The 26,809-nt window shown below is 47.6% G+C and overlaps 1 protein-coding gene across 8 annotated transcripts in view; it reads right to left on the bottom strand.

The window, feature by feature from the left end:
- Window positions 1–429: 429 nt before the first annotated feature.
- Window positions 430–26,809, bottom strand: part of FOXO3 (forkhead box O3) — a 114,373-nt gene continuing 87,993 nt past the window's right edge. For 4 of the 8 annotated variants that reach the window (XM_054721713.1, XM_054721715.1, XM_054721718.1 and 1 more), the window contains one exon: window positions 17,996–19,947. In XM_054721713.1, the coding sequence (XP_054577688.1) occupies window positions 18,547–19,947 (1,401 nt within the window). In that variant the 3' untranslated portion in view covers window positions 17,996–18,546. Of the gene's footprint in view, window positions 5,028–5,193; window positions 5,213–17,995; window positions 19,948–23,395; window positions 23,520–25,028; window positions 25,087–26,809 lie in introns of those variants that run through there. The other 4 variants (XM_008156670.3, XM_054721714.1, XM_054721719.1 and 1 more) reach the window with 4 other exon arrangements.

The following is a 26,809-nucleotide window of genomic DNA, read 5'->3' as shown; positions in this document are numbered from 1 at the left end:
AGGGCACGGCCCATGACCAATGTTCGTCTGCCAGACTCTCATGAGGACTCTCATTAGGGCTCGACTCTGACAGGTCAAAACCTCTGATACTTAGTGAAGGCAGAGAACCCAAGACCCGCCTCCCTGCTTAAAAGCTCCTCCAGGCAACATGACTCAGTGCACATCCACAATGGCCACCGCCACCATGAACAAGGCCACAGATCGGCTTTTATTGAATTGCCTGGTTGTCTGTGGAGGTCAGAAGTGGGCCAGAGAAAAGGTCTGCTGGACTCACTGGGTTGGAGATCCCATGATAGCGGCATGTGGCTTTGTGCCTCTCCCAGCCTGTGAAGTCCCCGCACGGGAGGACTGTGAGATAAAACCCAGCTATTTCACTACTGGAGTTAAAGAAAGGGGGAGGGAGAACAAAAGACTTCTTGGAGTAAGATAAAGTGTCATTGATGCTTTATTTACATGCGTCAACATCTCTTTTACAAACTAGATTATGGTTTTAAATGGAATACACAAGGGAATTTGTACAAATACCAAGGAAAGTTAAGGACTGTGTCTCTATTTCATTTGGAAAGGGGCAGATTCCCAAATCAAACTGGCTTCGATTCTTGAAAAGAAAGATGGTAGCGTTAATTCACGGCAACACATGGCTAGACAAGATCCTCAGTAAGACGCAATGATACGGTGTTTGCTTTGGAAGAAAGGATGAGGCGCTTCAAACCAAAGTACTGACTGCGTGACTCTCGGGGGTTTGAATGTGGCCACATGCCATATTTGAGTCTAGTTGTATGTGGTATGAGCAAGAAATTGAAACAGATAAGACAGTTTTACAGATACTGTATACAGATTTTTTCCCATTCATGCAACTTTTTTTTTCTTTTTCTTAAAAAAAGTTCAACGTGTGAAGCCAAAAACGCACAATACATTTTAAAAAATATTAACTAAATTTTCTGGTCCTCCTTCACACCTGTTTACATCTCCTGTGTACATAATGTGCTAGGACAAGTATACCAGAGAAGACTGATTGCCAGGCAATGAGATACTTTTAGAGAAATCAGTGACCAGACACACGATTTTTAAAAGCAGCCGCACATGTATTTCTGGAGTGTGGCAGAGGCCTTGTCACCTATCGTTCACCAAAGGAAAATACGTACAAAATTAGACAAGAGGAAAGTACTTCATTCGTTACAACGGCATAAAACGTTACCCACTAAAGATTTAGATAAAAAATAATAGACTCTTCAATTCCCTGGGCATCTGCTCTCAGACCTCACTGGACAGGCACGACCTCACAAGGCCTTCACTTTGCCCTGCTGCCCTGACCTCCCCGAGAGGCTGGCTTTTTCGTACCTCTTAGCCAGTGATTGCATTTCTATTAAAAAAAAATTTGCTTTTCTTAATAATAATAATAAAAAAAACCCACAATGCCTAATCATACCATGTTCCTCAAATACAGCAGGAAACGGGAAGCCAGAGGTCAGAGCTGCCAGGGTTTTGTTCTGCATTCAGAGAGAAAGGGCAACCTTTTTATTTCCCCTCACCAGCCGTGGCGTCCGTGCTGGAAACAGACCTGGCTATTTGGCCGCTTTCCTTCTGACAATCCTGAGAGGTTCAAACGTTCCTTCTTCTTCACGTGGGGAGGGGGCTCTCTAGGCGGTGAAGTCTGTGCCTACCATAGGGCCAGGTGTGGAAGCCCCCTGAAATGACACCCTGAGACTGGGCCTGTCTGTCCTGGGCAGTGAGCTCAGGGAGGGGAAGTGACACACATGTAATGTCAAAACTCAACACCCAACACACAAAGTCCTCCTCGAGCCGCATGTGCTGCACAACACTCCCGCGGACAGGAAGTGTGTTTGAGCAATCGCTGCAGAGGATGCGCGAGAGGAAACGTTCACAGTTGGCGGGGCACCCGGACCCGGCCGTCAGTCCCCACTCCGGGGCGGTGAAGGCTTGTGAGAAAGCTCTTCTCCGACTTTGGTAGAAGGCCCTGGAGTCCTGAGGAGAGCAGCAGAGCCACAGGACACAGGTCATCTTTCAACATCAGTTACTCTTCTCCTTTCCCGACAGAAAGGGGAAGGCCTCCTGGAGCAGCTGGTTTGGAGGCCGAGGGTGGCCTCGGAGCGTTCTCATCGGGATGCAACCATGACAGCAGCCGGCCCTGGAGGCTACTAAGCGTTCCTCTGAGATGCTCCGAGGTGAGGGACCCACGGCACTCAGAACCCCACATGGTGGCCAACAGGTGGTCCTTCCTGAAAGCAGGTCTCGATGTATCGGTAAGAGACAGAGGGCTTGTGCGGGACCTCTGCCCAGTCTGACCACTTTGGCACCCGCTGGCCTAGGGGAGGCTGGCCTCCGGACGGGTGGCCAGCTGCGTGTGGGCTGCTGGGACCCTGGACGGGCCTAATGATTCCATTCTGACCTTTCCCTGGGACTGATGCTGGCACTTGACTTTGCCCTGACAGCTCTCCACAACTCTCTGCATGTAGATGCTGTAACAACAACAACAACAACAAAAATCCAGGCACCCCTTCCCCTCCGTTTTCCTGCTCTGCTCTGTCCCTCCCCCATCTGTTGTAAAGCATACTCTCATTCTGGGATGCTCTGTAAGACATTCTGCCTGAAACCTAACAAAACTGGGGGAGACAAGAGAATAAGGGAGATGTCACATGTCTGAAAGGAATGCAACATTTAAAGTCAAAACACATTTGAGGGTTGCCTTTCTTGCTCCCAAAGTAGCTCCCAGGGTTTATACAACTGCAAAGGCAAATAGCTGTTCTGTTAGTTTGCTTGTTTCTTTGAACTCAGGAGAGATTCTCAGGGCTCTCGTGTTGGAAGCACTTTGGATTCTCCCTTGTATACAATACCCCTCCATCCCTTCCCCCACCAGCTGCTGCCCCTGTCTCTGAACTCCACTCCACCCCAGGCAGCACTGCTGAGGGACCCGGGGGGGGGGGGGGGGGGGCAGCCCTCTCTCGCTGACACCGGACAGCTCTTGTGCACAGCGGACGGCCAAAGAACCAAGGAAGCGGCTAGCATTATATAAAGGAATACAGTAAGCAAAAGTCTGCCTCACGGACAAGCAGACCACGTGAATAGAATACATTTTAAAAAATTGTACATACTTTTAAAATGAAGATTATGAACTTGTAGCAGTTTAGAAAAAGCGATACGGCTACAGGTCTACTATAACCACAACTGCACAACCATTTACAGATTCAGTAAAAGGCAGGGTGAAATCAACAGGGCCATCGTTCAAACATGACAACCCAAGCGAGGTGGGAGAGACGTGTGACAATACCACATGGAACTTCCACGATGCGAGGAGCTGTTATCACCACCACCATCACCCCCAGAGGAATTATAAAGCGGGGGTGCACAAGGGGGCCCCTGGCAGCCGGTGGTGAGTGCAGGGGGTCGGGCGGCACGTCTGTGTTGGCGGAAGGGAGTCAGTGCCCACTGCTCGGTGTAAGCGTCAGCGAGAACTCATGCAGGGAGGTCTGTGCTGAAATACTAAGCCTGTATTCCTAACGTCCATGCAGAATGCTCCATTTTTGTACTGTACATGATAAAATATATTTATACATTTGTATGCTTAGTGCATTTTATGCAAAGAAAAGAGTCTTCTTATATCACTTTGGAGAAGTATGCTTGTGCTGTGCTAATCAGAGCGTTACACCAGTTTCTTATGTACCAAAGGTGTTCCCAACTATTCTGTCTATCAAAGAAGGTTAAGTAGTATAATCACACGTTCCAGGTTAAACAGAAAGCACCTATACAGCACCGTAACTTTTTGAAAACAAAACGAAATGAAATCCATAGAAGCAGGAAAGTGGAAAAACATTAAGTCAAAACTGCCCTACCTTGTACTTCCATTGTGTCACTTGTACAATTACAACCTAGGAATATATATCTGGAAAAAATCCGTTTGTATGCTATTGCCTCTCACTCATACACATCTAGTAGATCAGATTATACAAAACAAGGCTGGAGACCATCGAGGGTGTGTGTTTAGGTCTGTACTGACTCGGGTTTGTACTTTTCACACATTTCTCTCTGTAGGCTTAATGCTCCCCTGCAAGTTCATTTCTTCTGCAAAGCAAAACAGGACTCCTTTTTTCCCCCCATTTCTCCTTAAAACTAAATCCTTTAGTGGCATTTGGCAATTAGTGGACAGCTGAGCTGATTTCTTTCTTGAAAAAACCCTATTTCCTAACCAACATAGCATCACTGTTCACTGAGTCAGCTCAGGAGACTGACAGGGGACCACAAACCCTGATCTGGCACCTGCAGCCCAGGTGCTGGGGTTTCGTCCCCCGATGACCCTGACTCGGAAACGAAACACACTGGGTGGGTGGCCGCGGTCCATTCGTTTTCCCCATGCAGGGCTCAGTCCTGGATGGGTGCGCACAGCGAACAGTGGGGCCATTGTTCAGTTTTTAGAAAAGGATCCTTTTCTACCAAACAAAAGAAGAAAGAAAATCCCCCTCCCTCTTATGTAATTTGTTAGTTTATGGAGTTCCATGGGCTCAGCCGCTCGTGATGCCCAAAGCCAAAATGGTAACTGGTACATTTTTTCCCTCTGTTTTGAAATTTGCCTAGGGAAGCATGGTTAACATTTTAACAGAAAAATACCGCAAGTTAATGCAAGTGAAAAACTCAGAAAGTCAAAGGAAAGCACACACACAACAACACTTAAAACATCCCATAAACCACCGCGATGTGAAAACACCACAGAATCGCCAACGGCAACGGGGCTCCTGGTGCGCTCGGACCGAGGCGGGCGGTGCTGGCAGGTGCTGTCCTGCGAGGGCAGGGGGCGCGTCACCTGGTACAAGGAAGATGTGCATACTTGATAGGGAGAGTTCTGTTCCAGGGTAAGTGCTTCATCCAGGGTGGGGACCATTAACAGTCTCTGCTGGGTCAGGAGGATGGCGTGGGGCTCGCAAAGGGGTTAAGCTGTAAACGGTGTCACTGTCCATTGCTGAGAGCAGATTTGGCAAAGGGTTTTCTTTGTAGGTCTTGTGTCAGTTGAGGGTCTAGAGGAGGAAGAAAGAAAACCAGAGATGATTAAGGACGCCCAAATGGCAAGAGGGGCAGGCACCTCGCGGTCACCCGCCATCAGCCTCCCGGGGGGGGGGGGGGGGGGTCCTCACCCACCTCCGAGCCAAGGGCACGCTCAGTAAAGCTGTTTTGGCTACACCAGCTTTGAAGGTCTCAGAGCCTGAGGACGAAGCATGGGGACGTCAACTTACCTATGTCTCCGCTTGGTTACAAAACGTTCTCGAGTTGCCAAAGCTCAGAGGAGAGGGGGTCATTCACTTGGGAGGTTAACAAAGACGAGAACGTGGGGGTGTTTTGGCGGCCCTTTGAAGTTAGGGACGTCCAGGGTGCAGCTGGGATGTTGCTCTAGAGTTCTGGACCAGGGATTTCCTGGGAGACAGGACTTTTATGCTAAACCCAGGGAAGGGGTCACCCTAAGCCAGTGATGGCGAACCTATGACACGCGTGTCAGCACTGACACGAGTAGCCATTTCTGATGACACGCGGCCGCTGAGGCAGCCGCATGCCGAGGATGAAACATTTGCTGCTCCTGAGGATGAAACATTTGCTGCTCCTGAGGATGAAACATTTGCGAAATAATGTTTTTTCCTCAAAGTGACACACTACCCGAGTTATGCTCAGTTTTTTGGCGAAGTTTGACACACCAAGCTCAAAAGGTTGCCCATCACTGGCCTAAGCAGACCAGCTATGCTTTTCTGGGTCTCTCCCACTGGCTCTGTGGACTTTGCTTGCCACCCTTCCATTAACACCCCCAAACCAGAGATGAAATGGTCATTTTCCACAAAGGCTTAAATAAGTCTACACTGCTGGGTGGGGGTCATCTTGACTCCCCCTACTAAAAAAGGAGTAAGTAACCTCTAGGTGGGCTGTCTTAGGAACTTGATTTTTATATTAAAAATCTACTGAGACAGTCGAGCCAGTGTTGCTCAGTAGTTGAGCATCGATCGACCCATGAACTGAGAGGTCACCGGTTCGATTCTCAGTCAGGGCACATGCCAGGGTTGAGGGCTCAATCCCTGGTGGGGGGATGTGCAGGAGGCAGCCGATCGGTGATGTTTCTCTCATAGATGTTTCTATCTCTCTATCCCTCTCCCTTCCTCTCTCTAAAAAAACCCACTGCAATAAAAAAAAAAAAAAAAAAAAACAGCAAAAAACTACAGAAGGGAAAAAATATCTCACACACATATGACAAAAAACCACCTGTCATAAAACATCCCTTTAACAATTAACATTATCATTTTGTCTCTAAAAGTATTCAGTGGTAAGGCACAAAAGAGGTCCTCTCAGAGGATCTAATTTGCACAAGTCTTATCAGATTTCATGCGGCCACGGAGCCTGGAAAAGTGAGAGGATATTTTTATGAAGTATAGTTGATCCCTGAACAATGTGGGACTTAGGGGCGCCAACCTCCCAATGCAGTCAAAAATCCGGCTAGGCCCTAGACAGTTTGGCTCAGTGGACAGAGCGTCGGCCTGCAGACTGAAGTGTCCTAGGTTTGATTCCGGTCACGGGCTCATGCCCAGGTTGCAGGCTAGATCCCCAGTGGGAGGTGTGCAGGAGGCAGCCAATCATTGATTCTCTCTCATCACTGATGTTTCTATCTCTCTCCCCCTCTCCCTTCCTCTCTGAAATCAATATGTATGTCTGTCTATCTATCTATCTATCTATCTATTTTTGGGAGACCTTTGACTCCCCAAAATTACTAATAGCCAATAACATAAATAGTTGATTAACACATAACTTGTAAGTTATATGTATTATATGCTGTATTCTTACAATAAAGTCAGCTAGATTAAAAAAAAAGTTAGGAAAATCATAAGGAAGAGAAAATATGTACATATATGTATTTTATGCATTGATGACATGCCTTCAAAAATTTATTTTTACATTTCTAAGCTATGTGGTTCATCTGCAAGTATTTTCAAATTGTAGCAAATCTTCAAACATTTCCCCAATATATTTACTGAAAAAAATCCACATATAACTGGATCTGTGCAGTTCAAACTCATGTTGTTCAAGGGTCAACTGTATGCTCGTAGAGATGTAGCCACAGGAACTGACATGACAGGTCTCTAGACATAAAACTGTTTGTTTATGGAGACAGTGTCAGCTGTCATGGTAGTAAAAAAATGGCTCCAGGCCAAAAAATGGAGAGAAAAGTGGTAGCAAAGCAACACGAACTCCAGATCTGCTCACCGGATAAGGTGAACAAGTAATGAAAAATGCATCAATACGCCTGCTCACACACACGGACACCTGCTCCCCCTCCTCAGAGATACCATCATGAGCTCATGTGGAGTTTTCACAAGTGCACTTGTGACTTCATCTCTTCTGTGACTGCACCAGTTGTCAGCCTGACCTTTCACTACGGATGTGCAAAACGACAGCAGGGCTTGGTATGTGTAATGTTACACACCCATGGTCGCAGCTCCCCTGGTCACAGCCCCAAAGACAAGAACTGAGTTTGTTTTACCGGCGGCAGAGACAAAAGCAGGAAAAGAAGGCCCGTCTTCCCCCACCCCCAGCACTTAGTTTCCCCGGCCGATGGCTTTTCTGGAGCTGTTCCTTGCTTTGTTAGGGTATGAGACAATTTACCCTGGACTATAAAATAATGGCCTGTTGGTGTCAGAGGGGAAAGGCTAGACTAGACACCAGATCTCAGTGTCTGTGAGGAATCGAGCCTTCAAGAGCTAGTGCTATTACAGCGCCTCTACCTTGGACCCCTGAGGCATGAACAAACGAGGGTGTGAATAGGGTTCTTTAGAAGGGGATTTGGGTTTTTTCCTTCACAATAACACTTAATAAACCACAACCGAACATCACTACGCAATTAGTCATCAGGGGACTTTGGTCCCCAACTCTCCACCCTGAGCTACTGAAAGTGCCAAGGGAGAAGCTTTGAAGTATCACCTAATTCCGACCCCATCCCCCGGTTCCCTGTGGTGTTAATTATCCAGCCGTGGAGCTGGGATGGTGACATATTTCTTCCACACGTACACAGGCCAAGCATACAGCTTGCTCTGATGCTGGCTCAGCATAGGAAGGAAGGAGGTGGAGGGCACGACAGCCCCCAATAGGGCAGCATTCTGGGCAGAACAGGCATCAGCCCTGAAGCCTGGGCAGGAGGCCGACATGGGCACAACCAACAACAATCCTGAGGCCAAAGGCCCAGAATGTTCAGGAAGCATCACTAAAAAGGAGACGGGTGGGTCTCACCCTCCCTTCCTTCAGAATGGCCTGGGACCACCTGTGGCGCGAGGTGCTGGACCTCCCCCAGGCTCACAGGTGCGCCTCCCGCCTGGCGCAGAAACTACCTGTGCCTGGAGAGTAAGCCAGAGAGGCCCAGGCCCAGGCGTAGAGGCAGCTCTCAAACAAATTTTACACGAAAGCTCCCACTCCACACAACAGAGAGGCGACTGGTTTTCTCTGTGAGGGGAGGCAAACAGATCGTAAAATAATGTGAAACCATAAAGGAGCCAGGTAAGTGCTGAACAGATATACAAGCATCCTTCCAAGAGGAAAACCAGAATCACCCTTCATCAGGAAGGCCTGAGGACTGAAAGCAGTCACGAGGCAAGCCTCGCCTCACCTGCCTTAGATTCATGGCCACTCTTTGGTGGGGCAATGTTTGCCTGCTTATCTGACTCCATCCAGGACTGGAGGAATGAGGGAGCACATTTAGGAGTGAGCTCAGCTGCTGAGCTGGGAATTTAATGATTCTCAGGTTGGGTACAAGTCTCATGGATTTCAGTGAAGACCCCACACCATTCTTACGGTGTCTAAAGAGAGACGTTATAGTTAACTGTTGAGGCTCATGTGTATATGTTAATGCTCTGCTAAGTTTAAAAACACATCAGATTAAGCAAAACTTGGAAGGAAAAGAAAGCATACAGCTGAAGGGAATTACAGCTATCACTTTACAGTTACTAGGCAACAGGCCAACTAACAAGAAATATGAAAATGTGCTGTCCCATCAGTGACTTTCATTAAGAGAAGATCCCCCTCTCTCCCTCCTTGCTCAATAAATAAGTTTGAAATTGGGCTGTTGATGCAAGGAAAATAAAATGGGGAGGCCGCAGGATGAGGCCCATCTAAAATTACCAATGGACGCTGTCATCTGGTCTCTGGTGAGAGAAAGTCCCTCTATAGTCTTGGCATCTGTAGGGAAGGCAAGTTTCTGCCTAATTAGCACCACTAACTCACATGATGTTCTAAGAACGGGCAACGCCTCCAAAAAAATTCGACACAAAACATAACAAACCCAATCAACTTTAATCTGGGAATGAAAACATAAATGTTCCTACTGCTGTCTTCCCACAGAGGAACTCCCAGGCGGCAGATCTGGGTTTTTCAGTAGCGTTTTTATCTTCCTGGCAGAGAAGAAAAGAACAGGACCCCAATACCAAATATGTCACCGGAGGAAAAAGAGACATCCACAAACGCAGGAAGGTTATCGACTTGCTCTCCCAGCTAAAACTGAACTATGCTGGAGGAAAGTCTGCCTGAAAAATAAAATCAAACACCGTTTTCCTCACTCTTGAAACAGACGGGTAATTTAAGCCAAACTTGCAACCCCTGGGGCAAGCTGGGGACTATAAATATGAACATTCAGGATAGAAAAGAAAACGAATGGATGGTCACACAACCTGACAGCAAAGCCTCACGCAGAGTTCAGAGAACAGGGCTGCATTTCCGAGTATGGCTGTTTCTGGCCCTGAGAGCAAAGAAATGCCTGCCGGCCACCACCTCTGCTCTGCCCCAGAGGGAGCCACGGGACACCCCATTCATAACGAGCCACAGCCACCTGCCAGCATCCACCAAGGATTTGGTAGCTGGTGTCACCCTAGGAAAAAATGGCATTGGGGGAGGGGCGGGGAGGGGTCCTTGGGTTAGGCAGCCACATGTATGTTTGGAACACGCAAATGGAAGCAGTTCCCTTGGAGGTCACCTTCACAGGCAAACACGCAGCAGCTCCAGGCAGTGTGCACATGGACACACGACTGGCTTCATTTGGTGATTTCTCAGTGTCTTCCCGGTTGGAGTGGGTGATAGAGAGGATTCAGGGAGGTGCATGAAAACCAGCCTGGGGCCACGGACAGGGCCTGGGGGGTTACAATCCAGCCTTGGCCTGTGCTGCTGGCCGAGCAGAGCCGTCCTCCGTGACTGCCAGAGAAGGGACGTGGGAGGTGCCGCTCCAGAGAAATACATTTTGGCAAGTGCTGTTGTCCACTTGCCGGTTTAGACAGGGAAAAGTCGACGAGGGAAGCAGAACAGGTAGGTGTGGAAGCTCTGGCCAGGCTGGAGGCCAATCTGCATTCAGCTGAGGAGCCTCCCAAAAAGGAAACTCAGGTTCCCAGGAAACACAGCCCATAGGCTCCGGTGTGTTCTGATGGGCAAGGGAATGCTCTCACATGAAGAAGGTGAGGATGTTACAGGGATGCTTAAAATACGCTTCTTGTGGCAAAGGGGACACTTAGGGAGATACTGGGAAGACACTATATGCACTATTTAAAAAAAAAAAACTTAGTTTGTGTACAGAAAAGCGTGTCTCGTGTAGGTAGGTACGCTTTCTGCCATCTCCCAGTCACTTCTGGGCTTTTTCACGGCGGCAGGGGGAGCCTGCCTGTGAAGGCTGGAGACAGGCCTTTACAGAGCCTTTGCCTCCAGGACGCGTCCAAACTTCGAGCCAGTGTGGATGCCCTCATGCCCGCCTCAGCGCTGTGCTGACAGGGCACAGGGAACACAGCAGAGACGCCACCGTCCTCACACCTCACAGCCAGAGCAGGGTGACCCGCCACGAGGCTCACACTGCAGGGAATTCCCACCTGACGTTATATCGGGGCAGGGATCACATCACCCAACATTCTCTGTGTTCGCAGACTAGGATACGGTGGCTGACATGGCACCAGTGTATGGGTTAATCTACTGTCAGTAACAAAACTGCAGAGCCCTCCTACTTCCTTAAGATTCTTAGATTTTCAAACCACACAGAGCAGCATGTGAAGTTTCTTCTTATGTCCTTTTAAAGAACCATTTTTAAGGCACATGCCTTGAAGGGGCATGTGGACCTTCTCTGGACTCATGGCCAATGAACCCTACTATAACATCCCAACACCTTCACTGGCCGAGGCCTCAGGGACAGGCTCCGAGGCCCTGATCCGGGCTTTGTGCACAGACCTCCTCGCCCCTAAGTCGGGTGCAGTCACACCGTGTCTGGTGTGCTCTCCCCGCCCACGTGAATCACACCCGGCCGTCCAGCCCCTCCTTCTCTAGACTGTCCTCTAAACTCCTAAACCGCTCACCGGGCGCCGAGTCACATGGTACCCAGAAGGGTGACTTTTTCATAGACATTAAGATCCTGAAATGTTGAATTCCTTGAAAACAGAGCAAAAGCTTCAAATCAAATCACCGATGAAGCACCAACTATTTCAAGAGCACTGTCGGCGGAGACGTGGTATTGACTCCCAAGCACATACTCTAGCCGGGGAAACAAAGTTTTCTTGACGTCCCAAGTAGCCTGCAAAGCTGACACACAGCTGAGCTGTACAGTCCACGGTGGCTGAATAAAGGGACGAACCGTCCTTCTGGAATAGCCCTTTCTCCTCTGCCAATTCGAACGCCACCCTGTTAGTGCTCGGCTTCTAGAAGCATTTTAGAACGACTCACGTTTGCTAAGACTTAGTCTTACTTGAATCTGGGCAGAAACCTACTGCTTGTGGGACAAGACCTGGAATTTTAATGCTTTTTTTTTTTTTGGGGGGGGGGAGCGTGGTTCCAATCAAGTTTCTAAAACTCATGAAACCCCCTAAGGATCAACATGAGGCACAATTTTAACATTCAACTAATTTAGTTTTAGAAAATTAATAAAAACATTTTAAGTATTTAATAAAAAATTTTACCTTTTCATATCCCACCACACACACCCTTCATTACCAGCCCCCAAATTAAGAGTCTTGCTATTCTAACTCTCAAACTGCTGCCATCACCAAAGTGACTCACTGTTTACAAACCAAAGGGAACGCCAGTCCAGGAGGAAATGCTCAGCCATAACCAGGACCTGAGCATCCCTATGTTTAGCTTGCCGGCTGTGACCCCATCCTGTGTGACCCTACACTGCATTCACTGGCTGGAGGGGGTGGGGAAGGACAGAGAGGGTGCCGTCACCCTCCGGGCTGGGATGCCCTGGAGCCCTGGGGCATGATGCACCACCCATCTAAGCGCCCCACTACCAAGCACAGGAGAGAAGGGTCTCTCAAGTCTTCTCTTCCTGCGTTCGATACTACAGGTGTGAAAACAATCTAATTTTCTCCAAGGTGACTCTGAAATTGAAAATACAAAATCAGCTATTTTAGTTCCACTCATCCTCCTGTAAGGTATGACCAGGACATGCAGGTGACACAGGTGGTGGCCAGGAAACCACCACCACACCAGTGTAACAGGCGACGGGAACCAAGAAGGAGCTGAAAGGAGTGACTCAAGTGGGGAATCGAGATCAGCAGAGAGACCGAGGACCATCCTGCTACCAGGGGTCTAGCCAGGAGCACTGATTCCTGGAGTGAGATAAATCTGCATTCTGTGTGGTCCCTGCTCAGCCTGACAGCACTGTGGCGGTAAGTGCCTGGACCTCCTTTCCATGGCCCCCAGACCCCAGCCAGCAGGGCAAACTGGATTGAGTGGGGCTGGGTAGGGAGTGCTCTGGCTTGAGGCACTCAAGAGGCAGGCAAAAGGGTCACCGTCTAACAAGTCTATCAGCCAATATTTTGTGATTACTTACAGATATGCTGGGCTGTCTTGTTTTCTGATAATTGAACACACAAATGACCAACGGAAGTTCCAATTAATTACAGTGGCATGGCTACAAATGGAGGCCCAGTGGATTTCAACCTTAGAACCTCTGGCCATGCATTTCTTAGGGGTAGGTAGGTAAAATCTTCTTGGCCATTAATTTCCCCCAAGGAGTCAAGTCAAACACTCCACACAGACATGACTACTTAAAAAAAAAAATTATGGTCCAAACTTTTTCACAAGAGAGAAAAAGAGACAGAGGAGAGAGAAATGGGAGGGGAAGGAAGGGGGAGGGAGAAGACATACTGATATGCAAACCTTCAATCAAGCCAAGACTGCCAATTAAAGTTTTATCCTTCAGAACCCTGGAATTAACTCGGAGGCCTTCATGACTAAGTAATTATCATCCTTTAATACACGAATGTTATAGATTTCAGCACACAAAAAAGAGGTTCTTAAAAACAACAGAATATCTAGAATTACAGAGGAAGGTCCCTATGTTAGTGGGAAGAGAAAGAAACAAAACACCAGCAACCAAGGACACGGGCGCTCGCCACAGAGTGGTGTGTTTCAGGAACAGGCTTGTCTTGCTTCTCTGATGTCTTGAACCAAATCCTTTTCCTTCAAACCATAGGACCTGTGTTCTAAGGAAGCCCCTGAAGAAATCCTGCCCTAGAGCATTGCTGAAAAGGGTCAACAACTCCCTTGATTACTATGGACTCTTGGCCTTTTTGCCCTTGATTCTTAACTGAGTTTTTTGTATGCCCTTGTCATATATCAAGCTCTTCTCAGCCACGGAGTGGGTTCTAAGGTTGGATGAGCTGCCTGGCAAAATGGTAGGCCCCACATTAGTTACAAGTGCTCAAGAAAAGCCTGAATTCATTAAACGAAATTCATTTACTGAACACCTACAGTGCATTGGGCATAGAGGTAAATAAAAGAGGTGTTTCTCCCTACCCCTAAGAAATGCATGACCTGGTTGGGGAGGTGGAGCAGTGGTGGTAGTGAGGAAAAGACTGCCTTACATGCAAGGTTGAAGCAAAGGACCCAAGGGTGTGTGGTAATCTTACATGCTTGGTTTTCTGGGACAAACTTGCTTTCAAATGTCCTATTCCATTCTCACATGGTCTGTTTTTGTTTGGGGAATAAAAACATAGGCCCTAGTACTTCAGGAGCTCCATAATACTAAGAGGCCAGAGTCAGACTAAATCCAGATACTTGTTTCTGTAAAAAGCCCTCAGGACGCTTACTTTAGTTTATGTTTGATTTCTAGAGCAGGCTCATCACAGTTGGACATGAGCCAGCCACCCACTTCAGCTCACTGTCCCTGGGGCTCTGCTCTGAAACGTTATTAGACGCTGAATACTGAGCATTATGAACACTCTGAAAAGAAGCATTTAATGGGAGCTTAAAGTTTGTAAGAATTTCCAGTGGTAATTCTGGTGATTTTCACCCCATTTATTTATGCTCCACATAAGCTCTGTGGCCAAAAGAGACCTTCCAGAAAGCCACTTATAAATGCAACTGCGTGAAGTGAGAGTCACACATGCTCTGTCCCATGCCTAGCCGGCTGGCCAGAGGTGACCACAGGTGCACTTAAAACTAACAGGCCCGGGAAGAGCAGCCGGAGTGAGATGTCCCTGCTTTCCAGGGAGAGGAATGCATGGGAGGAGTGTACCAGCCTCTGCACAGAAAACCCCTTTTCACAGCTGTGTCAATTTTCCTTCACTGCTGTCAACAAGATCCACTGTCAACAAGATCCAGGCAGCCACTCTCTCCATGAATGGCACTTCAGACGTGGGGCTTTGTAACAGGTAAGAATGAAGACCCTGGCAGATGCAGAGTTCTTGAGGCTGGTGCATTGTAACCAAAGACTAGACTACAGCAACAGTGCAAAAACACAAAGGATATTCTCCGTGCAATATGTACAGTTTCATACTTACCATACACTACATTCCCTGACACAGAAATACCTACACCGAGGGAAAAAACGTGGCAGGAATAGTCCGTACTGCCTGTATTTGGTTAGAATTAGTCCTATCTCCCAACATGAATAAAGACATAATAGAATCACAGCATTCAAAGTTAACTCTAGCAAGTATCAAAGATGTGCTCCTTTTGGGAACTAGCCTAAATGTAAATTCATCATGGCCTCCAACGCTGAAGCCTGTGGTTTCCACACTGGTTCACCACTGTTTCTTTATATGTCTACTAGTGGCCTGGTGCACGAAATTCGTGCACATTAAAAGAGAATTAATTAGAGGAAATATTTTAATATTGCTATTTGCCCTTTCTCTATAATAGAAGTGTCAGGGATGAAAGAAAATTAGTAAAATATATATGAAAATCTCCCTCCTGTCAGAGTCTGGGGTGCACCACGGGATCCAGAGTCAAGTCCCCGCCCACATGCATGCGCCTTGAAATCGCGCAAGACCCAGACCCGGCTGGCCTCACCCCCATCAAGCCCCGCAGGGCGGGGGGGGGGGGGGGGGGGGGTGCGGCCTCAGGTCCTCTCCCCGCCTCTCCCCTCAGCCCGGTGCGAGGGCCCAACAACCATTTGCATATTAGCTCTTTATTATATAGAATACCATCATGTACCTCTAGTTAGGACCATTTCACAGACAAATGTTAGGTTTCAGGTTTAAAATTATACATACGCTGTACCTTTAAAACTCTATGATCCTGTCCTCTTCTCACAGACGAGAAACCTTCAATTCTAAGAGACTCATCAGTGACACGACCAGTGGCAGAAACAGAAAGAAAACTACCCTTCTCCTCTCCATCTGGGCTATTTCCTGGTTGATGTTATCATAAAGTAGTTTAAAACTAAATCCTGGGCTGCTCCCTGATGGGGGGTCTTCAAAAGCCAGAAGATGAAGATGAATGAAAGAGCTTGTGAAATTAGGTATCTTTTGACATCAAAACTACAGTGAGATTGATGCTGCTTTCCCTCCGAGAGCAGACATGTGTCACACTCAGGAGGGCTTATTAGAAACTCAGCTTTGCAACCACTACAGTCAGTCACTCACAGACATCTTGCTGCCAATTTGTATGTTTCTTCACCAAGTTTTATGGGTGGCTGAGAGAGGACAAAGCCCTTTACACCCCAGCAGCTGGCACTCATGAAAAGGTATGGCTCCTCTTTTCTCTTCCAGATGGACCCATGGGCTGAGGGATTTTACATGTGGTCTAAGTGAGTGACATGTGGGAAATCCCAGCCCTCCGGAGAAGCATCTCACCACAGTTCTCCAGCAAGACTGTGGACTGGACCGACTGCTCTATAACTCGATGGCTCCAATGCAGGCTCACATGACCTTCAGTTAGCAAGTCAGGAAGTGAGTCTGCAGAATACAAGACTTCTGGTTTACAGAAGTCATTACAGAACATCTCTTGGGAACCTTGGGTGCTTAACCTGGGTGAGGTGAGGCCTGACATTGTGACCTCAATTTAGGAACCTTCAATACGGTGATAGCCACAAGTTTAAAAGTAAAGAACACACATCAGGCCCCACGTGCTCCTGGCTGTCTAGAGGAGCAATTCATTTCAAAGCAAAATGGAAACCCTAAACCCAGAAACCAGACTCCCTCAAAGTACTCCCAACCCGCCGTCTCCATGACGTTTCTTCATTCATGTTTTAAAAACTTAAGGACTAAATCTCCCTTAAAGTATGTTTACACAATCTTTCAGAATTATACATACACTACAAAGGTCTGCTATTCAACTTAATGGAAAATCTACACTGACAAAAATCAGACAAAAACTGATAGTACATTTTCTTCTGTACTTACTCTTTTTAATGAACTAGAAAGTGGCCTCCTTACAACTACACCAAAATTAAAACAGCTTGTGTCTTTTGAAGCCACAATTGCATTCCTCTTCGTAAAGGAAGGCAAATTCTTTACTCTTCTAAAAGGCAAGTATCCAGATTTCTCAAGGCCAGTCTCCACCACCCGAGTTCTGGTATGTTCTGAACTGGCTGGCACCAAAGTGTCACCCTCTTTAGCTTCCATTACAGTCTCTTTACTACCTCAATGGCTATTAAATGACTGGAAACAGATGTCCGAGTTCCACGCGGGGCCTGCGTATGCCTGGGAAAGCTGAGAAGCCTTTAGCTTCACAACGCTCTTGACATTCCACTTTCTACAAGTCCTCATGAGCGGGAGTGAGCTCACTCTAGGAGACCCTTGTAGCTCCTTCACCAGGGCAGAGGGTTAAACAAGGCTCAGCCTTTTATGCTTTGAATCCCATTTTCCTCTTATACCATTTAAAGAAGGGTGTAAAACGCTGAGATTAAAAAAATAAATAAATCAAAAGGAGCTGAAGCACAGAGCAGAGCCCTTGAACATGGAAGGTCTGGGGTGCGAACCTATTAGCAGAAGACCTCAGAGCTCATCTTACTGCTTGAGGAGGAGAGTTTCAGGACAAGCTTGTCTATTACCTGCTACTCCAGTTCAAAGCACTTCCCATTTTTTACTATCTAGATAAAATTAGAAAGAACTACTATGGTTCCAGCCATTCAAGAAATACGGATTCTGGGTCCAGCTGTGTGACCCTGGACAAACTACTTAACCTCCCTGCTTACTACTCATCTGTTAGTCGGTATGCTTACCTAATTTATACCATACCCATTTCAGCCCACTGCAGTTTTACAAAGCACCTTCACATGCCTCAGTGCATTTGATTCTTGCAATAACCCTGTAAAGTAACAGTGGCTATTAGCCTCCTTTTATAAAACTGGGAATTGAGGCTCAGGGGCTGACACACTCTCAAGAGCAGCCAGAAAGCAGAAGCGGACTGAACACTCAACTTCTGATGCCAATCAAATACTTTTCTTACCACATCATGCTGCGTGATCTTTCTAGTTCCAACAGTATTGAAATGCCACAATTTTAAAAAATCTGCACTATTCATAGCCCATGTCACTCTGTTTAGAACCTGGCATCATTTATACAGAGCGGGGAAACAAGACACCCATGAGTAAGTGCTCTAACATAAACACTCCTGTTTTCAAGTTAATTCTTTTGCTCTTTTTAATGCTTAGATGCTGAATGCTCCCTAATAAAGATGCTTCGTTCTATGGTGAAGAATCTAACAGATCTTGCTTCTGATGGAAATATGCATGTATGAAAGAGTCCGGAATACATATTGTACAGTTAAATTAGAAGTACCTGCAAATCATTACTTTAATGGAAAGGAAGATGAAATGATAACATCGAAGATCAACAATAACAGTGCTGGACCGGGGAATCTAAGCAAGTCCTTTGGGCTGAGTCCTTAACCTTGAAGTTTGTGTGACTAAGGTCCTGCCTTCCTCCCCTTCCCTTCTGCCCTCATCCATCCATCAAATAGGAGGACCAGAGTCACAGGTCAGCAAGGGTGACTGGATACAAGAAGAATGACATTTATGAATGTGTGTGTGTGTGTGTTCTTTTCACGGGCAATACAATTCCTGAGCTGTCAGCTTGTGGGGAGGGGCACCTGACAGCCCTATTTGTTTTGCAGGCAGAACTCGGAGATGAACTGGTTGGGAGCCATGTTGCTGTCTAAACTGTATACCCCTGCTTCACAGCTCTAAGTTTCTCAATGTGGAGTCAAGTTCACACTGAATAAAAGGCAGCCTCCCCCCCGGACACCCCCACTTTGTTATTATTATGCCATAGCACTGGGCACTAACCTGCTTTGCCCACTTCCCCTTTCCTCAGTGGTCCTTCAGCCTGGCACCCAGCTCTGAGATGAGGCCTGCTTAGCACCAGTGAAGTTCCCCACGTTCAAACCAACAACGTTCTGTGTGGAGATGAGGGAATCAAAGTTAAAATCCAACCCATCGGCATCCATGAGGTCAGTACGAATAATGGACTCCATGTCACATTCCAAGCTCCCGTTGAACATGTCCAGGTCCAGGTCGCTGGGGAACTTCTCGTGGCCCATGACGGAAAGGTTTGCACTCGTGGAGTACAAAGAGGAGCCTGAGAGAGAGTCCGAGAGGGTTTGCATAGACTGGCTGACAAGAGACTGCTGCTGGTGTTTGGCTGACCCAAGGCTGCTGGAATCGCTCAAGCCCATGTTGCTGACAGAATTCGACAAGGCACGGCTGCCACTGAGAGCGCCCTGGGTCTGGTGCTGGTGGTGGAGCAAGTTCTGATTGACCAAACTCCCCTGGTTAGGCTGGGCTGCAAAGGACATCATTGGGTCATTGCGAAGCATCACATTCCGGCGGGAGTTCTGGGCAGACACAGCGGTGCTGGCCTGAGACATCAAGGGGTCCGACTGGGTCATCATGACATCGCTGTGGCTGAGTGAGTCTGAAGTGAGCAGGTCCTGGAGTGTCTGGGTGCCGTAGTGCGACATGGAAGAGAAGGTGGCTGGCTTGTTCTCTTGGATGGTCTGCATGGGAGACTGGCGCAGGGAATTCAGAGATGAGGGTCCGAACACCGTGCTGTTGAAGGAGCTGGTTGGAGAGCCCAGGCCGGAGCCCTTGGTGGTGTACGGGAAGCTGGAGCTCCTCTGCATGAGCCCTGCGGTGGGGGACGGCTGGGACGGTGGGAGCGGGATGTTGTCCAGCAGGTCATCCATGAGGTTGTCAGCCAGGCCATCATTCAGATTCATGGTGCCCGCCATGTCGGTCAGCCGGGGCAGCTCCACGGTGCACGGCTTGCTGACGGAGGGCGAGAGGCTGGCTGAGCTGCTATAGAGCATGGGGGAGAGTGGCGCGTCGTCATCCTGGACGTCATCCAGCTCTGTGCTCGCCAGGATGGGTGACAGGCGGCCGCTGACGGTGCTGGCATTGGAATTGGTGCGCGAGCGAAAATCCGTCCACGCATCCAGCTCGTCGCTGCTGCGCGAGGTGGGGCTGCCGGGCCATTTGGAGAGCTGGGAGGGACTGTCGTCGGCTGACTCGGGAGCCGTCTGCAGGGCTGCCTTCTTCTTGGCTGCGCGGCTACGGCTCTTGGTGTACTTGTTGCTGTTGTCCATGGAGACAGCCCGCCGGCGGGGTGCCTTCCCGCTCTTCCCTCCGTCGGGGTTGATGATCCACCAAGAGCTCTTGCCAGTCCCCTCGTTCTGGACCCGCATGAACCGGCTGTGCAGCGAGAGGTTGTGTCGGATAGAATTCTGTGGAGAGAGGAGGGGAAATGTGGACTGTGAGCCAGGATGGTCTGAAAACCGAGCACCAAGAAGAAATAGGTGATCATACTAATTTTTAAATGCCTGCGTGCCCCTCCATGGCTTGGAACTAAAGGACACGGCAAACGGCAAGTTTCCTATTTGGGAGATGGGAGATGGTTTCATATTCAGGAGATGCTGGGACTGTACAAGGTCACTGACACAGTTTTTCACAAACTCCCAAGTTTTGCTGTCCTTTCTGTAACTGTATTTCCTATACTGAAGTTCACGCTTTGCAACAAACCTCCCTGGCTCCCTAACGGTAATTAATCACCCAGGTGCTATTTTATTCTCCCCTAGTACACAGGCAGCATCTACATTTTCTTGACCACATCTAAGGAACTCAGAACCGATGACCATCTCCTCCAACCACAATTTCACACCTGACAGATGTAAGAAAAAAGCCTGCAGAGTAGGATTTGCTGAGTTGACAGAAGCAAGTCTCCCATTCAAGCATCTCATTTATATAGATACTCCCCCATTCAAAGTAATGTTGTCTGAGCACAGTCACTTCCTTCCAAAGAGTACAGTAAGGGAAGGGCGGGGGGAAGGAGAACCTGACAAATGTGATCTTAGCCAGATGATCAGGGGCAACATCACCAGGGATAAGTCATGCTGATACTATCTCCTCTCGAGAGGATGTGATGAAAATGCACCTTCCTTTGCCGTCTTTCTTCCAAAACCCATCACCCCTGACTAACCATGAGAAGAAACATCCGACAGACCCCAATTAAGGGACATTTCACAGAGGCCTGTCCAGTGCCATAAGGAACCTAAGGAAGCATGATGACTAAATGCGATGTGGTGTCCTAGGTGGGATGCTGGAACAGAACAAGGACAGGAGGTAAAAACGAAGGCAATCTGTATCGACACTGGTCACTAGTTGTGGCAAATGTGCCAAACTAATACAACATGTTAGCAACAGGGGAAATGACGCTGGGCATATGAGAACTCTCTATACCCGTTTTGCAACTTTTCTGTAAATCTAAAACTATTCTAAATTTAAAAGTTTATTTTTTAAAAAGAGAAATAGGGCAAAACATCCCCTACACACTAATGACTACACCCCATCTTGCAAGAATCCTGCTGGCTTGGTAGATAAACCCAATTGACAGGGATGACCCAGATCCAGTTTTATCTCTGCCACTGACCAGCCACGTGACCCTGAGCAAACCATGTAATCTGTCTGCTGTAGGTTCAGTAACCCATCTTCATTATAGCCATAAAAATATCCAAACCATCCCTCCCTGACAGGGATGACGTAAGGATGACACACGATAATATACTTCAGGAGCCTGTCACGCTACCAAGGTAGCTGCTACCGGGAAGTACAGAGTCCACGGGGGAGAGCACACTGCCTGGTGCGGGCTCATTCCAACCTGTACAGTGTCTCGGGGGCAGTGAGAGAGAGGAGTTGGTGGTACTCTCCACATTTGGAACAGCACCCGAGGGCCAGATGAGTTTGTATTTTCAAGTTAAAGACAAAAGATATTAGTTGATGCTGTATATTGAATATGAGCAATCCTAAATGTTACCCTAGTTTTTTAAAAATTGGCAATCACCATGTGTATTTATGTAGAAGATGATACAAATACATGTGTTCTACCAAATGTTTTTTAAAACACGTAAGTCGGCAGGCTGTTACCATAAGTAAATAACTCAAAATACTCACAGTGTTCCCCACGTATATGTTCCCTTGCTAGGAGGGCCTACATCTCAGGCTGGGCAGTGGCATTAACAGCCCTGGGTCATAAGTCTTCATACCACGGCCATAAAGACACATTTGAGAGGAGAAACAGGCAACATGCTGAGTATCTGATGAGATGAACTTTGCCCAAGAGACTACATATCCTGCTTCCCCTGTACTCTTAGGGTTTTTAAAAGAATAATGACATCTCTACTAATGGTTCAGAAATTACATTTCTTTAAAAAGGAAAACACTTTCTCAATAAAGTAGATATAAAGCATGCTCTTAAAACTCATTCTGCAGAGTTCAAAAAACAGGCAAGTGCAAGGTGGTTCTACTACTGAGTACTCAGATGACTAGATATATTAAATAAAAACTTAAACTCAAGCTTCCTGATGAGAAAACGAGAAAGTCCTAAGGCTATGTGGGGCCGATGTGGACACTGGCCTAATTACTCCTACCCTGGCCAGGCTCCTTTGCTCTAGATGTTGGAAAGAGTTCATACCAAACACCCAGAATTAATGAGCAATTATACGTTTCCAATTATCCCTCCTTTAAAAAAAGCATTTAGGGAAACAAAATTTTTTTAAACGTATTTTGAGTTTCGCCAATTCTAAATCAACTGAGAAAAATAACACACCTTACAGATCTCAAAAATGCCCCATATGGATTTTCTAATGGCCACCTATGACTGCAACTCTAAACCCCAACAATGTCTGTGTACAATTTTATAAAATTACAGGCTACAACTGGTTAACATTTGGGAACAGGAACCAGCTTCCGTGAGGGCATGTGATAAAGGGGTTGGGATAGCCACATCCAGGACCAGAACCACAGGGTGTGAGGGCCCTAATTGCAAGGGTGACGAAGAAACGAAGAAACGAGAGCCTGCCTAATTACAGCACTGTTAGCTACCGGGCCACGGGCGTTAGGTTCATTGTCTTTAATCCTCACAATAAACCTGCAAAGGTGCTATCAGTGCCCTCACCATAGACATGAAGGCTCAGGCTGAGAGATTTTAAATAACTTACACAAGGCCACACAGCTAGTGTCTATAAGAACCTAAACTGAAAATTTTTTTCCCCAACTCCAACCCAATGCTTTTACCACAACCTTTCACACGTCTGTCACCAAATTATTCAGATGTCATCACTTAACCTGTCTGCTAACATTTACAGAAAGAAATGCTTAAGGAAGAAGGACACAAAAGCACAATCTTACGGCTGTAATTCTGTTTATGAAATAGTGATAATAATTTAGTAGGTGTTCCCCGCTCCCCCCCCCCCCCCCCCGCCACCCCTTTTTTAAAGAAAGTCTCTCAGAAGAGCAAACCTGAACATGAAGACTCCCTCCAGAGCCCATGTTTGTGCTGCTTGGCTAGTGGGCCGTCATTACCGCCATTCTAAGGGGAAGACAGCAGTTACCACACAAACCACTGTTACCTACCCTGGGATTCTGAAACAAAACCCAGCTGAAGTGGGTGATTAGCTTTGGTGTCCAACCTTTGCTCAACTCTTCATTGTAGAGGTTATTAGCAGCAGAATACATTTCCTGAGGCGTACTGCCTACACAACACTCGGACAGGTCTTTCCAGTTACTTCACTGAGACAACACAAGTAAACGCTGTGCCACCACCGTCCTCACAGTCCCCTAAGCACACAGGCTGGCCAGCCTTCCATTTATAAAATCCACAACCTGAAGGCGGGGTACCTAAGGCCAATAAATATGGCCCGTCTGTCCATTTCCAGTTCAAATGTCCCCTTCACCCCGTCCAGGTCAGAGGCCAGCAATGTGTTCTCGTTTTCTTCAAAGGTCATGATTCGAATCACTAGCTTCTCTACCTATGTTTTGGTAAAGCACAAAAAGGTAAATAACAAAATGCCAGATAAAATGTCAGAACTGCAATATTTTCCCAACTTCCCTGGCAGCGAAAGTTAATGGTGATACGATTTCTGTAAGATTTCAAACTGCCCCTCTCACACTTCAATCCCAGGACAAGCCAAGTGTAAAATCCTCTTACGATGCATAATTTAAGTTCTCTAAAGAACTCTCCATTAGGGTCTGTAAATTAGCTTCCAATGTACTGTGTGATTTTTTTCTACTAATATGTGTATTGTGGCAAATGGTCCACATTTCTAAAATTCAGTTTGGGAGTTGGGAGCTGCAGGTACAGGAGAAATGCTCTGACAGGACTAGGGCGATTTTTCTAATCACATCAAAATACACTCTTCGAGGCAGGCCAATGGTGACTGGCCACATGCTAGCTCTCCTGAAGGCTCAGGTGATCAAGTAAATACTAAGACAGGTAGAGCTCAAGCTGCTCTGTCATCACATTCGCTCGCTGAAGAAGCTATTATAACCCCAACCCAAAACCACGTGAATAGTTCTGGGAGTTTAAATCCACCCCTAAAAATTCCAGATACTGACGAATTACAGGAGAGCAAACATCTTTAGGAGTAGACTTCAGCATCAGGGACAAACATGCCAGTTTTTCTCTAACTTGGGCCCCACGGTTTAGCGAGCCTTTAAAGCTCATCTATCACAACGTGCCTGAGGAGAGAAAAGAAGAGATGAGAATACCCCTTCCTCTCATCCTTAGGTCGATCTTGCCTTTTACAGAAACGAGTTACACTGAAGCAAGCTTTAGTGGTTAATTTAGTAACCAAACTGGCAAACCTGTGGGACCTGCAGCCGCAATTAGTGGCCACTCCTTTAAGGAGGCGTGTGCAGGAGGCGTGTGGAGGAGGCAGCATGAGGGAACCCACAGTTCACGGTCGGGCTGACTGGTGGTGTGGGCCACAGCCTGGCGGTCCCTTTGCGCGGCACCCCCTCGAGGAAATCAGTACGAAGATGACTGTACCCATCAGAACCGGCAGTCATTTCCCTTGCTCTGCTGACCCTGAGGACAGTTTTCTACCGCAAGATGCCTTTATTGCTAATGCTAAGTAATGTGGTCACTCCATACACACCAACTGGTTGTGAAGACACATGGACCCTAACAGGTTAGCTTAGGTGTGGGAGAGAAGCCAGCTGACACGGAAAAGCCTTCTATCGATACTTCACAAAGCGGGCAGTTCACAGATGCAGCTTAAAGTGTGACGCGGCAGGAAGATCACCGGCGTTGATGTCAGCCAGCTCCCTCCCAGTTGGAATCCTGGCCCTGGCATTTGTCTTGTGACCTTGGGCAACTGACTTAACGTTGGCTGCCACGTTCACGAAACAGGGTGAAAAACACCCTCTCTGCTATATGCGAGGATCTCTGGGAACAGAGTAAATGAAACCGCGCGTGCAAAGTACTCAACTGTCGGATCCCACAGTCATGACATCACAAACGTTCACTCACTGTTTTCCGAGCATCATCTACTTGAAGCCAAAAGGTGAGAGGGCGGCGCCTTCCAGGAAAAGATTTCAAACTCTTAAAAGTATTTCAAAGGGGCCGTGCCAGGCAGGAGTCACTGGTAATTTCTTAACTGCTGCTACCCTGCGTCGGCTCCAGCCCCTTTAACCATGTTTACCTTGTGCAGACTGTCCACTAACCCAGACACCAGCTGCGTGTGCTTCCCCGGGAACAGAGAGGGTTTTGTCTGGAAGCAACATGTGGTATCAATTTATCTTTCTCAGCAACGGCAACAAGGAACCCACTGACTTTAAAAATAAAAAGGGAGTTGGGTAATTTAACTCTTGAAGGCCTGTGCCTTTTTGTTTTTTTTTCTTTTAAAAGACAGCCTCTTCCTACTCTCCCCCTCCCCTCCCCCCGCCCCGCCCTCCAAAAAAAGTCAGCTCCCAACCCAGACCCACTGCTTCCCACCAGGCAGATTACCGTCGTCTCCTGGGTCCCTAAGAGAGGGTCCGGTGGGGGCCATCTGCGAAGGGCTGCCTTTGAACACGGTCCTCCTCCACCTTGAACACAGGGTCCCCCTGCTCTGAGTTTGGGCGCTGACAATTCAGAATGAGCCTGCCAAACCCCTAGGCTCAACTACATGCATCTGCTGAGCTGCAGAAGATAGAGGCCACGTGAAAAGTCCGGTGGAAACGAAACGTCCCTGAGCTCCACAGCTGAGCCCCCTGATGACACAGCCTCAGGAAAGGGTCTGGGAAGCTGCCTTTGATTTATAACGACAGGTTCTTCCAAAGGCATTGCTCCTGAGGAGGCCCCGATTTCTCTTAAGTATCCGTTCTTCACCTGTGCCCAGCTGAAAGCACCTCGGGGGACATTAGACACGTGCGCCCCACGCTCCTAGAGATTGATTCCACGGTCACGGGAGGGCCTGGGTAGAGGTGTGTTTTTAAAGCTCCTCAGATGAGTCCAATGTGCAATTAGAGCTGAGAACTATGGAATTTCCCTCTCACGTTTCCACTGACTGGGAATCTGATTCCAATCTGATGATTCCTAGTCTTCCCAGGTCTGGTGACACAGCACAGTGGATGTTCTTTAAGTCCAAATTTCCACCATTTAGAAGATAAAAGTCATAGATTATAGGTGCAGAGTAAAATGGAGAGTTAGAGCAATTTTTTCAGATCACTGAGGCCCAGATATATTTTTTTCTCATTATAAAAAATAAAAGGACAGAAAAGAAAAGGAAAAGTGAGGGGGCGGGGGAAGGGTCCTGGACTTGGCACTGTCTTGCAGTCATCCCTTCTGCCTGCGCCACCCTCCACCCACCAGGCACAGGCACAGACAAAAAGGAGGGCAAGTGGACTTTCACAAAAGCAGGCCTGATGTAGGCTGAAGAAGGGATGGGCTGGGGCAATCACTGGTCCCTGTAATTTTCAGAAGCCTCCCCGAACTAGCATACAATCTCACACAATCCCTTTCATAGACTGTCCTTCCAGCAAAACGCCAAAAGACTGGGTAAAAATTACCACCGAAAAAGCCATACCCCGATCCTGAGGTACTTGTTAGCTTCCATTGTTAAGAATACGGCAAAGAATTACTTCAGGAACTTCCCCGAGAATGAAAGTACACATACAGATAGCCTCAGGAACGTTAATAACAACCACACACTGTTTCTCGTGCCCTGACTGACAAATACACCACATCGTTACGCTCAGTGCAAAGGCCCTGGGGTGGACCCTGCAAAGGGCCAAGCAGCGGCACCATCTGAGGGAGCAGTGTGAGGGCCC

The sequence above is a fragment of the Eptesicus fuscus genome, chromosome 10 (assembly GCF_027574615.1).
Source record: "Eptesicus fuscus isolate TK198812 chromosome 10, DD_ASM_mEF_20220401, whole genome shotgun sequence".
NCBI classification, from domain to species: Eukaryota; Metazoa; Chordata; class Mammalia; order Chiroptera; family Vespertilionidae; genus Eptesicus; species Eptesicus fuscus.
The sequence above is the reverse complement of the archived record's forward strand: the minus strand, read 5'-3'. Positions and strand labels throughout refer to the sequence as shown.